The sequence below is a fragment of the Esox lucius genome, chromosome 16, assembly GCF_011004845.1.
Source record: "Esox lucius isolate fEsoLuc1 chromosome 16, fEsoLuc1.pri, whole genome shotgun sequence".
NCBI classification, from domain to species: Eukaryota; Metazoa; Chordata; class Actinopteri; order Esociformes; family Esocidae; genus Esox; species Esox lucius.
Window position 1 is genome coordinate 13,785,646 of NC_047584.1, and position 14,672 is coordinate 13,800,317.

A 14,672-nucleotide genomic window follows, 5' to 3' on the forward strand; every position below is an offset into this window, starting at 1 on the left:
GTAAGAGTGTGTGTGTGTGTGTGTGTGTGTGTGTGCGCGCGTAAGAGTGTGTGTGTGTGTGTGTGTGTGCGCGCGTAAGAGTGTGTGTGTGTGTGTGTGTGTGCGCGCGTAAGAGTGTGTGTGTGTGTGCGCGCGCGTAAGAGTGTGTGTGTGTGTGCGCGCGTAAGAGTGTGTGTGTGTGTGTGTGTGTGTGTGTGCGCGTAAGAGTGTGTGTGTGTGTGTGCGCGTAAGAGTGTGTGTGTGTGTGTGCGCGTAAGAGTGTGTGGGTGTGTGTGCGCGTAAGAGTGTGTGTGGGTGTGTGCGCGCGCGTAAGAGTGTGTGTGTGCGCGCGCGCGTAAGAGTGTGTGTGTGTGTGTGTGTGTGTGTGTGTGTGTGTGCGCGCGTAAGAGTGTGTGTGTGTGTGTGTGTGTGTGTGTGTGTGTGTGTGTGTGTGTGTGTGTGTGTGTGTGTGTGTGTGTGTGCGCACGCAAGAGTGTGTGTATGACAAACTCTCCAGGTCTATGTGCTTACAAGAAGACAGGTTGGTAGGCAGAAATATCATTGAAGTTCAAAAATATTTCACTTCGTTATTCCGATATCACACAGGATTCTAATCTTGCAGGATAAAAAATATATTTGGAACCCAAAACCGCTTTCTCCATGCATTAAAAGGGATCATTATTTTTGCGATTCACATAATTGCATATGAATGCATGTGGAAATACTGTTTACCTAGTATATTCTGGAGAATATAATTGTATGTTCCTTTTGAGTTCCCATGATTGGACAAACCGAACAGTGCTTTATTACGGTGTCAGAGTGACAGCAGCCGGCCGCCCCTGCTCTCCTCCCTATTCTGGTGGTAGCGTACTATTTTTGTCTGAGACAAATCTCTGCATGCATCCCAAATGGCACCCTACTCCCATCTAGTGCGCTACTTTCTCTGAGGCTCTGTTGAAAGTAGTCCGCTATACTGGAGTAGGCTGTCATTTGATACAGCATCCTTCCTCTTGTTTCACAACACAGCTGTAAGGAAGCAGCCACCAGATTATTTATCTAGACTGATGAAAATCAATACAGTCCCCACACTAAGCTGTCACCCACAAATATTTGTCTCCAAAGAACCATTGGCTGACCAGCTGGTTGATGTGACTGCATGAGAGAGAGAGAGAGAGAGAGAGAGAGAGAGAGACACACACACACACACACACACACAATCAATCCATTACATTCACCTGAGTCACTCACAAAATTGGTCGATTCCACCCTTATTTGTTCTCTCAGATTTCCCTCTGCTCTCTGGTGGGCTGCAGCTGAGCAGGTCGACGCAAACACCAAACCGCTGACCCATTCCCCAAGTCGACTGGGAGGTGAGCGGGTGCTGTGTGTTGTCTCCGTCTAGCCGCTCGGCAACAACACACTGGCCAATTAGTGTCGTGTATGGACACAGATCCTCCTCGCCTGCAGCTGCTCGCGCTCCAGCCAAAACACAGCAGCAACTCAGACTCTTTTTTTTCCCTCCACGGAGAGTAGAAAAGCTGTCCCTCAAGGCAGAAACGTTGGAGCTCAATGAACGGAGGCTTCTGCTGTTTTTCTGTCCCGGAGGACAAATAAGACACGCTCTCTCTCCTGTGCTTCTACGGTGTCTCTCATCCACCGGTTGGTCCTCCACCAGGTCATTTGTGTGAACCGAGTCCCTTGTAAGTCCAACCACCATCTGCCGTCAAGATAATGCGAAATACGAGACCACATGCACACCACGGCCCTGATGCAGAGTAATCATGGAACGTGCCCCCGCAAAAAAACCAGAAGGCCCGGAGGTCATGTGACTGCGAGGTCAGGGGTCGAGGCCTCCCGCCGCTGCCCGTGGCGCCACCCGGTGTAGTGCACGTTGACCCTCCTGCTGCCTCAGTCTGGTCAGCACTGGTCCCCCTCGACCAGCCCCCCGACTCCTCCCATCCGAGAGCCTCCATCTGGCCACTCTAGAGCCAGGGGCGTGGGAGGGAAAAGGTCGGCAATGCGTGGGCGTCCTTGCTTGCCTGGCGTGGCAGAGGGGTGGCGGCGGGGGTTGGTGAGCCTCTGAGCTCTCTTCAGAACTGCTCTTCTCCAGTCACATGAAAAACATAATTGTCCTTGAGTGGGTCTGTAGAGAAGATGCGGTAAAAACATTTGACGTCTCGTTCTGCCGCTCCCCGTGACCCCCACGGCGCTGCTCCAGTGGTTGACATGGAGGGGATGTGGAGGGCTTTTAGCAGGCTGTCACTCCCACGCAGCCCTGCTCAAGGCTGGCAGCCCTGACAGCAGGAGGCCTGGGGAGTGAGAGCAGGCAGAGGGATTTTGACAGACCACACACCCCGTCGACAGACCGGAATGTGCAGTACGCCAACCCGCCGTGTGTGTGTGTGTGCATGCACGCAATGAGCACTAGTCTGTCCGTTTTTGTGTTTGACTGTGGGTTTATCTGCGTGTTAAGAGATTCACATGCACACATTTGCTCTCCACTGATAGCGCCCACTGTCCTGGGGCTCCAGAGATCTCCTGAGTCCCAATCAGGAGAGGCCATCAAAGGCTTGAATAATGCAGTAGCCCGCGCCACCTCCATTAGCCTGATAAATGCGCCACATTGTCAGATTGTCAGAGTCGGGAACCCAGCGAGTGTTTGCTCTCCGGTGCCTCTCGTCTCTACATGCTGATAATCTCCGGCCTCCAGCGAAGACACTGCTTGTTGTTAATGTCTGCACTGGTGCGTGGTGTTTACGCTGCTCAGGCACTAAACATGTTTTCAATAATAGGAACTTGACTTGTTTGAAAGTTGCACAGTTTGTCATGAGTGATCCTGACTCGTCCTGGCCAGTTTAAAGCAGGCCAGAGAACTGTTTGTAAGTGGATTGTGGAGAGTCTGGATTTAGGAGTAGCTACCTATCTAGAGTCCGTGCCAGCCTATGAGGTGACGATGCCTGGCTGCCGCCCGGTTCTCTAAACGGGCAGAGGTGGAGCTTCAGTGAACCGGCTTACAGGGAGACTGGACATCCACTTGACCTTCTACCTGACCCCCCTGACTGTGGCTTCTTCGCCTTTGACCTGCTGGCCCACTGCCACAAAGGACCACTGTGTCTTTTGAGACTCTTTCTAAGATACACACTACTTCTTAACCCAGAGGAGTGCAGAGCTTATCAGGGTTAGGGCATGGGGGAGTTTAGGGGGAGCTCTCTGTCACCTCCTGCACTGCAGGTTGGACTCCAAATGTATTTTTCTCACCAAATCGAGTTGATTCAGAATGGTTGTTCTACTATCCATTTTAGTTCACTGGGTGGCTACACTTAAGTACCTCATCAGCCTGTTCTGCAAAACTGGGTTATAGATTAGCTTGGATGGATGATTATACACCAACAAACTCACCCTTTGTCTCTCTTCTCTCCAGGTCACTGAGGGGCATGAGAGCCTTGTCGGAGGCCAGCGCCGTTGCTTGCCGGACCCAGTGCTGGTGACGAGGACATGGGCCTCTTCCTCAGGGCTTCCAGCACCACCCAGCTCAGCACAAGCCAGAGCCTCAACCACCACCCGGTCCAGCACCACCCAGACACCCACGGCAGCAGTACACAGAGGGACCCTGCCTCAGAGGGCCTCCACCTTCTCTCCCGGCAGGCCCAGCACACAGCACCGCAGACGGTAAGCCGCTCCACCGCCACACGCGCCACACTCATACATAGTCCCAGGCCGCGTCTCAGGAGAAAGCTTTACAGAGGTGCCAGAGACTGCTGACAGATGGGCGAATAGGCGGCGGGAGACTGGGTGGTGTCTGCGGGCGGCCTGGTGGTGAAGAAAAAATAGGATGCCACTGTAGTGACAGGTTGCCAGATAGGAGGGAACGCAGTGAGATTGCTTTTCCCGTTTTCCCGGTAAGGAGGCGACGGGTCCCCGGAGATCACTGCTGCGCCACTCGTCCCGTAGTTCCAGCCTCCGCGGGCCCACACAGGGGGGAGTCGCCGTCTCCACGACGCCAGGCGGGCAGCCTGACAGGACAGTCACGGGCGGGCTGCGCCATCTGGCCCCGCTGACGTCCGCCCTGGCACCAGAGAGAGAGACACACACACACACGCACGCACTGACAGGCTGGCCTGGGGCTGGGGAGAGGAGCATATCTCACCCACTAATGTGTTAACGGAAGAGCTTTACAAGCCACTGACTCTCATTAGCTCTTTTTTAGCTTGTCTGGTTCTCCTGAGGGCCAGGTGCTGCTGACTGTCTCGGGGGCCCAGCTTTCATCAGTTTTAGGGGCGCGGGGTTGTTTTTTTGGGTGGGTGGGGGGGGGGGGTCCAGCCTTTACGGTGATTCATTATTACACGGTCGGCTTTAATATCGGGTGATTTGTCATTTAGGAAACGTCATTGATCTGTTAAATGGAAAGAGCTGCTGCTGCTGAATTTGTAGCCTCAGGGAGGCTCACCGCAGGAACCATGTTGTGTGGTGTCCGTCTCTTCCTCTAGGTCTCAAGATCTTGCTAGACGAAGCTCCAAGTAGCCTTCTCTAATGAGGATGTCTGATACTGTCACTGTAAAGGACACTAGCGACACTATGAGAGGTGTGGAGACGGAGACGAAGGAGAGCCACCGAGCCACGCTGACGCCAGCGGGAGGAGAACCGACCAGCACGGATGGCAGGGAGCAGGACGAGAGACCGCCACAGGCCCGACCCCTGACTCTGCTGGATCCGGAGATCCCGCCACGGAGGACAGATGACGGCTGCTGCCAAGACACGAACGTAACTCAGGTGAACGTCTCATCACAGTGCAGGGTTGTGTTTTACCCCCGGGCCCAGGCCGTCAGTCATTCCTCTCCCAGTTCCCCCAAGCCAAAATCCCCCGGTCTTCCATCTCTATCCAAGCCTCCTGAAGCGTGTCAGTTGAAGGGCTTGGGTTGTGTACTAGGGGACTACACTGACGGTATGAAACAGTAATGGGCTATTGAGACGGCCTGGGGGGGGGGCGGGGGTGTGGTGGGGGTTTGTTGGGCTTTGTAACGGTGAGCCGAGCGGAGAGAAATGATTGCTTTCCGATACAGCGGCGGCTCAGGGGCCCTGGGGGAGGCTCCGGCAAAGCACAACCAATCAATTGTCAGATAATTGAGTTATGAGAACCTGCAGAAGCGGTGTACCTCAAAACCACTACTCAATTTATTATACGCTTGAAGGTTAACGCTGTGGAGTTTTTGTATGGCGGGCAGCCTGCCCCCCCCCCCCCCCCCCACCCCGGCAGGTAACGTGTGAATGAAGGAACCGCTAGGCTATTCTCCCTTGATTCCTTGACATTTCCCACATGCCCTCCCCCCCTTTCCGAAGCCTTGTCCCTGCTGATGTCGGTCCTTTTTCTACCTCGTGGTGCTAGTCTGGACCCAGCCTGACTGCGGCTTCTTCGCCTGGCGTCTGTGAAGGAAAGAGGGCCGTCAGATGGGAGGGCTGGACAGGAACGGATGGGCCAGTACCTCTTCAGTCAGTCTAGTCACTAGAGGAAAAGCAGATAATCTTATATCCCAGGTTGCCCATCTTCGGATAGGCCAGTACCTCTTCAGTCAGTCTAGTCACTAGAGGAAAAGCAGATCATCTTAAATCCCAGGTTGCCCATCTTCGTGTCTCGTGTCGCCCCCTACGGGGATGAGGAGTGGAGCCAAAACCCATGTCTCTGCCTCCATCTGCCTCCTCCACTTTACAGATGGAGGCACTTAACTGCACACAAGGTGCTGCTTTAGACTTGTGTGCAGAAGGGAGAGCTTATATCACTGCTCCCCTCAGCCTTCCAAACCAGTCTACGTTATAGTAACTCCTAAAGCCTCTGCTGCAGAGCGGCCCTTTTTTCCCCATAAAACAACAAATGTAATAAAAAGGTATACATTCAGGCAAAACTGAATCTTAAACCATCTTTCTTTCATTTCACAGATTTCTTTCTTTTAATGGATCAGTTTTTGTAGGAATTGAATAAATGGTTTAAAAAGCAGACCCCGTGGATTCTGTGGTTTGCCATTTCAGTCCGTTTGTTAGAATCATCCCAGTGCTTACAGGCAGGTTGAGACCTCGTCTCATGTGATCCATTTTGTCTCATTGCCCACCGTACAGCGGCAAACTTCGGAACAGTCTGGAAAAAGGGCCAAGGTACCGTTGGAAGAGGCATGTCTGTAACAGTGTTTGCTTGACGAATGCCATCATCCAATATTTTGCAATTAATTCTTCCATTATATTTTATACACTGCCTGCATTTTATTATTCTTTTTAATCTTTTTTTTTTATCATAAATGGGAGCCCTTTTGTGTGAAATGTAGTTTTGTATTTTGTACGGTGTCTCTTTCAGGTATGGGAGAAAACAATGTTAATGCACCCGAATCGCACATTATCGATGATTGGTCTAACCAGTGACCAGTTAATGTCCAGTTAACCAACGTGACAGTCTGCATGTTTTAGTCTGAAGCTTGGGAACGAGGGTGGTGTGCTGTGTTTGCATGGGTGTTCTGGCTCCCTGCTCTTTTCCCTCCATGCGTTGTTGTGGTATGTTTCAAAACTCCACCTGTCTGTCTCATCCTGACTCTCTTCTTAACCCTCACCACTCTCCAATCCTCCAATCCCCAGTCTAACTCAAAGTTAAAGTTAGTTCGGAGCCTGGCGGTTTGTGAAGAGTCTTCTCCTCCCCCTATTACTACTCTTCTGCCTCCAGAACCCAAGGTAATCCAACCTTCCCTTGACAATACGCCCTCCCTTCTCCACAAACCATCAGCCGGTGTCTAACCATCATTTCATATTTATTCTCCTCGAGTGCCTCTCTTCCAAACAGGAAATAAAGACAAGTGGTTCATAAGACATTTCTGTGATTCTTTGCCACTCACCAACTATGTCCCTCTACTCCTCTTCAGCCTCAAGAACTAGAGTGTTCCTACAAATAATGGGATTCATAAAAAAATACGTTTTTGGTTTTGCATTTATGGACTCTTTACCTTTGAAGCCTCGATTTGGTTAATAACCTCATAGCTTATAGTTTTATTTATAAAATATTTAGTCTTATCTGAGGACTAGATTCTTGAATACTTTTATTCGTCATCATTTTGAATATTAAAGACCTTAAAGGTGTGAGAGGAATTCATCTTAAAAAAAAAAGTGCTTTTATTCTGACTGGATTGGTTACAATCAGTTGAGTTTATAGAAGCAAAGGTTAGTTTGTTAATTCTTAGGCCAACTTTATTTAATTCCGCTCATACTAAAGGAGTCAGTTTGTCTTTTGTTCAGTCTGGGGTACTGTGGACAAATTCTCAATCGAGCAGCATGGAATCTCTCCGACTGTGTGAATTAATTAAAGAAAGGCTAGAAGAAATATCTCCCACCTCAGAGAAAAATAGGCCTGGCATGGTGTCACACTAAGACGTCTTCAGTCAGATGGATGCCCTTGAACTAGTGAATGAATGACATTTCATTCCCCGGGAGTTTCTTTTTCAATTCGATCGGCCTATTCACCAGCCTTTCCTTCACTCCCTCGCGTTTTCACTCAGTCAGTCTCGACCGTCTGAACCAAAGCACTGTTAGCAAGCTGCAACTCTCACAGGCTACTTCTCACAGGGGCTCAGCAAAGATTTCAGTGGTTTTCCAGTATAAACATTTTTTCCCCCTTTTAAAGAAAAGGCAACTACACTTGCAGTCCCTTGGCATCATGTTGTGTGCTTGTTTGACTTTGTTCTACTTTAGTGTTGGCTCTGAAAAGCTAAATAGAATCATTTCTCTGTTAAGAGTAGGGGATACATTATACTTAGTTTCTAGCTACTCTCTAGGCTGTGAATGCATTAAAATGACAACCCTTTACATGTGGGCTTTCCCATGCTGCCACACTAGCTACAGAACCTGTACACTTGGTAAGATGAGAGTCCTTGTTATTGTCCTGATGGACAGCGTCTAATGATGTGAATCACCTGATCCTGTTTATTTAATTAACGCGAAGATTGATTTTTCTCATTTGGGTTTTGCAGGATGAAATCGAGATCCAGCTGTCCCAGTCGTTTGACAAAGAGGAGGCTCCGCCCATAAAGAATGAGGAGGAAAAAGGAGTGGAGAAGACTGAGAGGATGGCCAGGAAGATGTTGTCCAGAGGTAGGCTTTCATAGATTATTCAATGGAAATACTTGCATATCCCTCATTTGCATTAGTAAGCAGCGGCTGTGTCCTTTAAAGTTTTTTAATTCTGAATTTTTTTGAGACAGATATTTCTGCAAATATATCATAACAGAATTGTTTTTACCCAACAAGTTTCTGTCTATTCTTCTCCCTCCAGATTCCAGTCAGGAATACACAGACTCTACTGGGATTGATCTCCATGAGTTCTTAGTCAACACGCTGAAAAACAATCCCAGGTGTGTAGCCATGCCAGTCATTTAAAAACCTTTTGTCTGCTCCCACAAGCCCAGCTGCTGTTCTCTTTCACTGGTGATTAGGCAAAGGCTCATTCTCTAAAAGGTTACCTTTGAACACTTGCCATCTTCATTCGTCAATTACTAATTGCGGTTTCTGTCGTACCCTGAGGTAATGAGATGATTGCTAGATTACTAAACAGACACCAAACGGGTTCTCTCCATGTTCAATCTGTTCTATTGACAGGGACAGAATGATGCTGCTGAAGTTGGAACAGGACATTCTGGACTTTATCAGCAATAACGAGTGAGTCATTTAGCTCTTGATTTGTGTGGTGCATTTCAACCAAATTACATCTTCTGTCGTGTGTGTGTTTTGTGTGGGTTGTGGGAGTTCAGTTTTTCACTGAATGTGCTGTTTCTGGTCATTTACTAAGCCCCGTGTGTGATCTTGTCTGCCTTGGGAGAAGTAATAAAATATGACTCCAAGCTATATGAGACTGTTTTGCCCATAACGACAGTTCCTAATTATCCAGTAGTCCCTTGGTGAATAATTCCATTGTGTCCCCTCCTCCTCCAACCCCCCCCCCCGACCCACCCCCCCCCCTCCCCGTATCCTTTTCTCTGCCTTAGAAGCCAGAAGAGAAAGTTCCCTCCAATGACCTCTTACCACAGAATGCTGCTGCACCGTGTCGCCGCCTACTTCGGCCTGGACCACAACGTCGACCAAACCGGGAAATCTGTAATCATCAACAAAACTAGCAATACTAGAATGTGAGTAATCCGGTGCTCTTCTCCGTCTCTGCCGCAGCCAGAATTGAGTTTATTTAGCCCTGCTCTAATTGCAACGGCTTATGCTGCAGAAACGACGGCATCTTCTGTTGACGCAAAAACAGATTTTCTTTTCACGCCTTCTGAATTTAGTTTTTGACAGAAACTTAATTATTAGTTTTTTCCCGCATTGCGATGAGGAAGGTAGTGAGGAGATTGACAGTGTTTAATAAGGGGATGGTGTAAACATCGCCGGTTTCTTGGAAAAATGTCTATCTCTCACCTCCTCTGTCTCTGACACTCTTGCTCTGACTCTCTGTAGACCTGATCAGAAGTTCTCAGAACACATCAAAGACGACAAAACTGACGACTTCCAGAAGCGGTATATTCTTAAAAGGGACAACTCCGGCTCCGACAAAGATGACAACTTGGTAAGAGTGGTTTGACGTGATCCTTCCCAGATCTTCACTAACCCTAATTATGATCAATTAGCTTCTGAGACGATTAGAATGAGTTATTCAAGCAATGCATGTAAATTGCTAAAAAGATAAGAAGCCAATTGAGATGTTTTCATCTGATCACAAAGGAGTCACTGAACAAATGGTATTAATTGTTTAGGCGTTAGAGAAGTGTACTTTGCCTATTGTTTTATTTTTCATTTATTCAGTAACCCACAACCCTTTCAAAACCTCAGAAAACCTAAAGGTGTATGGCTTTTGAGAACCTGTACTTCCCACCATTTTAGAACCACTGGTTTAGGTTTGAGTGTATATATTTCCAAACCCTTTCAGTGCCACCAGTCATTGGTTAAGCAGACTGGATTAGTGCTGAAACAGTGTGTTCCTGTGTGTAGATGAGGATGCGGCTGAAGGATGACCGGAGGAGTAAGTCCATAGAGGAAAGAGAGGAGGAGTACCAGCGGGCCAGGGAAAGGATATTTGCTCAAGATGTAAGAACCCTTGCAGAACTCCCTTCAGATGAATTGAATTGCCTTTAAATGCCAATAACTATAAGTAGCTAACCCATCGTGTTTTATTACAGGGTCCAGATGGCTTTGCCCTTGAAAAAAAGATACAGGAAGATGAGTCTTGTAACAACACACAGCAAAGGCGGCAAATCTTTAGGTAATTATCCGTCACCGTGTATCTGTAACCCCCTTCTGCTGTCTGAGCCGGACCTACTTAAGTACTCTATGCATCTTTTCTATTTGCTAATAGACATGTAATTCCCAGAACGGTCTGACTTGGCTCCTTCCTCAGGTTAAAAGATGGCCGCGCGACCAACAGTCGCCAGAACAGCTCTGAGAACGAGCCCAAGTACTCTGACCCTCGGCCGTGGAGCAGCACCGACTCGGACAGCTCCAACCGGAACCTGAAGCCAGCCATGACCAAGGCCAGCAGCTTCAGCGGCATCTCGGTCCTCATTAGGGGGGACAGCTCAGGAAGCAGCAAGAGCATGGGGCGCCTCTCTAAGGCTGGTAAAGAAACAACCACTGCCTCCACAATCAACCGGCTTAGTTCTGCCGAACTGAATGGCCCTCTTCACGGGGAGTACTGTGTTTAGTCTGGTTCAAACAAGCCACAGTTCACTTCACTCCAAGTCTCCACTCATATTTTTCGAGCCAGCCAGTCAACAGTGCAGCACCTGCCACAACGCCCCGTCCATTAGAGGAAATCCAGTACTCAGCCATGTAACGTGACAAAGGCATATTCTAGAATGACGGCCATTATCCTGTCGAAGGGTTTACACGCTTTTAGTCTTCGACCGGGGCCTTTAACGAAATGGGTGCTTCACTGTTTGGTCGTGTGCTGTAGGTGTTTTCTCAAAAAGCTGTCGGCCAGATAGCCGAAATGATGCTTTTTATACCTTTTGACAGCCTGTGTTAATGGAACATATATTTTTTTAAAGCTTTGTTTTATTCAAGCAAATGTTTAGGGGGTTACTATTTTGTAACTCTTCATGCCAGTCTTTAGTGCATTGTCACAACATGCTTGGCCTTAACATACCACTCACACATTTTCAGTTTTGACTTAGTTTGCTTTCTAATGCATTCCTTTTTTAGCCTACTTTCTCTTCGTATTGGTCTACATTTCCCACTCCTCATTTAATTCCATTTAGTATGTTGAATGTGAATTCACTGGTTAATACATTCTCAAAACAGAGCTTCATCTCTATTATAAAATGGGTGATTCAAACCCTGAATGCTGACTGACTGTGAAAGATGTGGTATTTGAAACCATGGGTGTGACATTTATTAATACATTTATACATTTGTTGGTAGCTGGTTTTTAATAGCAGTAAGGCACCTCAGGGGTTTGTGGTGTGTTGCCAGTATCATGTACAGTTTGATAGGTAAGGCACGTTCTTGTAACTGTCAGTAATTTGGCTGTGTTTTTTAGAATTCCATTTATTTAATCATGATTTATTTAATTTAGCTGGGAGTTATTAGATCCTGGTGATCTCAGTGATCTAATTATGTATCAGATGTTGAATCTATTAATTTTCTACTGATTTCTGCCAGCTATGGCCAGGGTGGTGCTTGGACATTCAAGTGAATAGCAAAACAAAGTCAATAGCTAAATGAAGACATTAATCAAGACATTAATTATCTTGTCATTTAGTGTTGCTGATGATATCATTATCCCGTTTTCACTTCATGACAGCATCACTCCCACAGGTAATTAGAGTAGATAATTGGTTATGTAGGTTTAGAAATTCAATCCTGACCTTTCAAAGTAGTGCATTTTTTAAATAAAAATAATTAGTGGAAATCTCAAGGTATTTATGGCAGTGCCTCCGACCATTAATGCATAATGCATTAATATGGGATTGTGCGCGCCAGACGAATATGAATACCCAATGAATTCAAGCCGTTTCTCCATCACGTCCATTGACCAATCCGCTTTGCTCCGTGACCCTTGGCATGCTTGTTATGACTCCCCCTCCATCCCCATATAACCACTTTAAGCATGGTGTCTTAACTCTGCCGTCTCTGTAGGTTAAGGCTTTCCTTCTCCCTCCCCTCCCTCCTTCCCTAGGTTCTGAGTCTTCTGGTAGTGTAGGGTCCTCCACGGGTTCACTCTCTCGCTCCCAGCCACCCCTCCCCGTCCCGGCTTTAACCCAGGCTGGTCACCCCCACCACCACGCCGCCCCCCCCTGCCCGGTGGTCTACCCAGCCGTCTGCAGCACTAGTAGTACTGTGTCTTATGAGGCGGCAGGCCGGAGCTGCCCGTTGCCGGCACCGCCAACCAACACGGCTAACGCTAGCTACTATTTGCTTCCTCTGGAAGCCACAGGGATACCGGCAGGGAGTATCCTGGTCAACCCACACACAGGTTGGTACCCTACCATCGGACCGGACCCGGTTGGTTAGGTTCCGTTAGACTGGGGGGTGCATACTGTCGTCTTGTTTGTTTTGGTGTCCTGTCATTGGGTTACTTTCATAAACTCAAATCTCCTCTTTCAAACTAACACGACTCGCGCTCCCCACGGCTTATTCCCCAGCTGCTTTCTTCTTGTTGCCGTGCTTGGAGAGAGCGAGTGAGACAGTGTATCGTAGCTTGTAATGGTGGAGCCATTCGGGGGAAGATTGTTGCATCTCATGGGAGGGTTCCTAGAAGCAGCAGAGTGGTGGAACGCCGTCGTGCAACACAGAACACCAGGCATCTTTCATGCATTTTTTATGTTTCTCTGCCTCCCACAGATGAGGCCAGAGCGGAAACACTTTGAAAAACGATAGCTGTCTGGAAAGATCAATATAGCACAGCGTTGGTCAAAACAAATTCCCAAAAGTGTTGCTGAGACACGGTATAATGAAGCCGTACTGTACGGTGTTATTGAATATAGAAAAATGGATAGTCTGCGCTCTGATGTATAATGCAATCCTCTTCACTCTGCTGGTTCAGCGACCGTCCTACAGAATGTTGATTCTTAAATATGCATGTCTCTGGCTGATGTTGGGGTATATGACGCTGGCACTAATGTTTTTCCAGAGCCAGCCAGGGGTGTGTAATTGCTTATTGACCTTTTCTTAGAGTGGGCAAATAGGGATGTCTTGTGTACCACCCAAACGCCCCGGAATTAATTTACCACCCAACGGTTTAAAACTCAAGTTATTTTCGGGGGTCATCGAATGGTCATGTGACGAACATGGAAAAAGAACCGAGGAGAATCCACCCTGTCTGCTCGCTAATGAGCTCAAATATACAAATGTATAGCTTCTATTTCTTTCCCAGTGATGTGTTTTTGACCCGGTATGTGTAGGAAACATTTTACATACTGGTGTTGATACTCTGTCACTGATATTAGATTCAGTGAACTGGAGCCATGGCCAAACCCTCCACAGTCCTCTGGTAGTATTTGAGTAACAATTGGCTTTTTGAGTAGCTCAAAAAGCCAACGTGAAGTGTGAACCCTTGTCGCTTTCATAATGTCTATTACCATAAGACACTTCATTAGACGAGTGTGGAATACAAATGCAAGGAAAAAAACAGCTGAGGTTTTAGTGCTTAATGTGATGGATAATTCATACACTGGGGCTGAGTGTCTCTGGATAACTCCGTGGCACTAACCTATTTTCTGCATGAAGAATTTGGAATTCAGAGCCTGGCTTTTTCATATTGAACCACTGAGAAATGAATACATGTATTAATGCATTCATAAAGTAGCAGTCCAGGAAATACACTGTAGATATAAGCCCTCGGAAAGGAGGGCAAATATAGTTCATTTTCTTGATCTGAAATATTCTCTCGGCACTCTAACTGTACTGTCTACATAGACTGAAAGAATAATGTGACCCATTACGTGCATATCAAACCTCCGAAGAAGTTATCCATTTAATGTTGACAAGGGAGCCAATGTCTTGTTGAGAATATGAATTGTTTATGATGTGATTACAGCCATGGATGGTTTGTTGTGGATAATGTGAACGATAATGCTGAATGAATGATCACTGACGTGTTTCTTGGGTTGTTGGTGGTTTCCCGATTTCAGCCCTGCCTCTGTCCTCTCTGCCTGCAGGCCGTCCCTTCGTGAACCCGGACGGCAGCGCCGTGGTCTACAACCCCAACCACAGCCTGGCTCCTCCTCCTCAGCATCAACAGCACCATAATCAGCAGGGCAGGACCCAGCAGCCCCCTCCCCCTCACCAGCCCACCAATCACAACCACGTCCTCTCACAGGTCCGCTAACACCCTCGGCTCGGGGCATTCGATTCTAAATTAAATTCCGTCCCGTTGAACCCTTGAAAGAAATGTAAATGTCACCGACTTAACATAATATACACGTTACAAACGAGCAACATTTCTGATTGTCTGGACCAAGAGGGCAGGATGGGGGGGGGAGAAACGCTGCACGTCCTCCCCATCCACCATGATGATTGACATGGCCCTCATTTCAAAACATTAGCACGGCAGCTCATGGGGGTGCTTGTCATTCGGCCGGTGTAATCCGCCGAGGGCACTTTGCAACCCGCCGTTGTCCTCCGTCGCGCCCCTGTCAGAGTAAATGAATTGAGTTCAGAGTGTCAGCTGAACACCGTGACCCCTG

General features: G+C 47.8%; 1 protein-coding gene across 14 annotated transcripts in view; it reads left to right on the forward strand.

Annotated features, from left to right (window-relative positions):
• LOC105016235 (R3H domain-containing protein 1) overlaps positions 1 to 14,672 on the forward strand; it is a 57,364-nt gene that overhangs the window by 27,479 nt on the left and 15,213 nt on the right. For 7 of the 14 annotated variants that reach the window (XM_020054911.2, XM_013137874.3, XM_013137875.3 and 4 more), the window contains exons 2-15: positions 3,401 to 3,648; positions 4,540 to 4,749; positions 6,088 to 6,123; positions 6,595 to 6,687; positions 7,977 to 8,097; positions 8,279 to 8,357; positions 8,602 to 8,661; positions 8,988 to 9,128; positions 9,448 to 9,556; positions 9,979 to 10,074; positions 10,167 to 10,249; positions 10,385 to 10,602; positions 12,164 to 12,460; positions 14,145 to 14,305. In XM_020054911.2, the coding sequence (XP_019910470.2) occupies positions 3,475 to 3,648; positions 4,540 to 4,749; positions 6,088 to 6,123; positions 6,595 to 6,687; positions 7,977 to 8,097; positions 8,279 to 8,357; positions 8,602 to 8,661; positions 8,988 to 9,128; positions 9,448 to 9,556; positions 9,979 to 10,074; positions 10,167 to 10,249; positions 10,385 to 10,602; positions 12,164 to 12,460; positions 14,145 to 14,305 (1,878 nt within the window). In that variant the 5' untranslated portion in view covers positions 3,401 to 3,474. Of the gene's footprint in view, positions 1 to 1,327; positions 1,350 to 3,400; positions 3,649 to 4,466; positions 4,750 to 6,087; positions 6,124 to 6,594; positions 6,688 to 7,976; positions 8,098 to 8,278; positions 8,358 to 8,601; positions 8,662 to 8,987; positions 9,129 to 9,447; positions 9,557 to 9,978; positions 10,075 to 10,166; positions 10,250 to 10,384; positions 10,603 to 12,163; positions 12,461 to 14,144; positions 14,306 to 14,672 lie in introns of those variants that run through there. The other 7 variants (XM_013137872.4, XM_013137873.3, XM_020054915.2 and 4 more) reach the window with 7 other exon arrangements.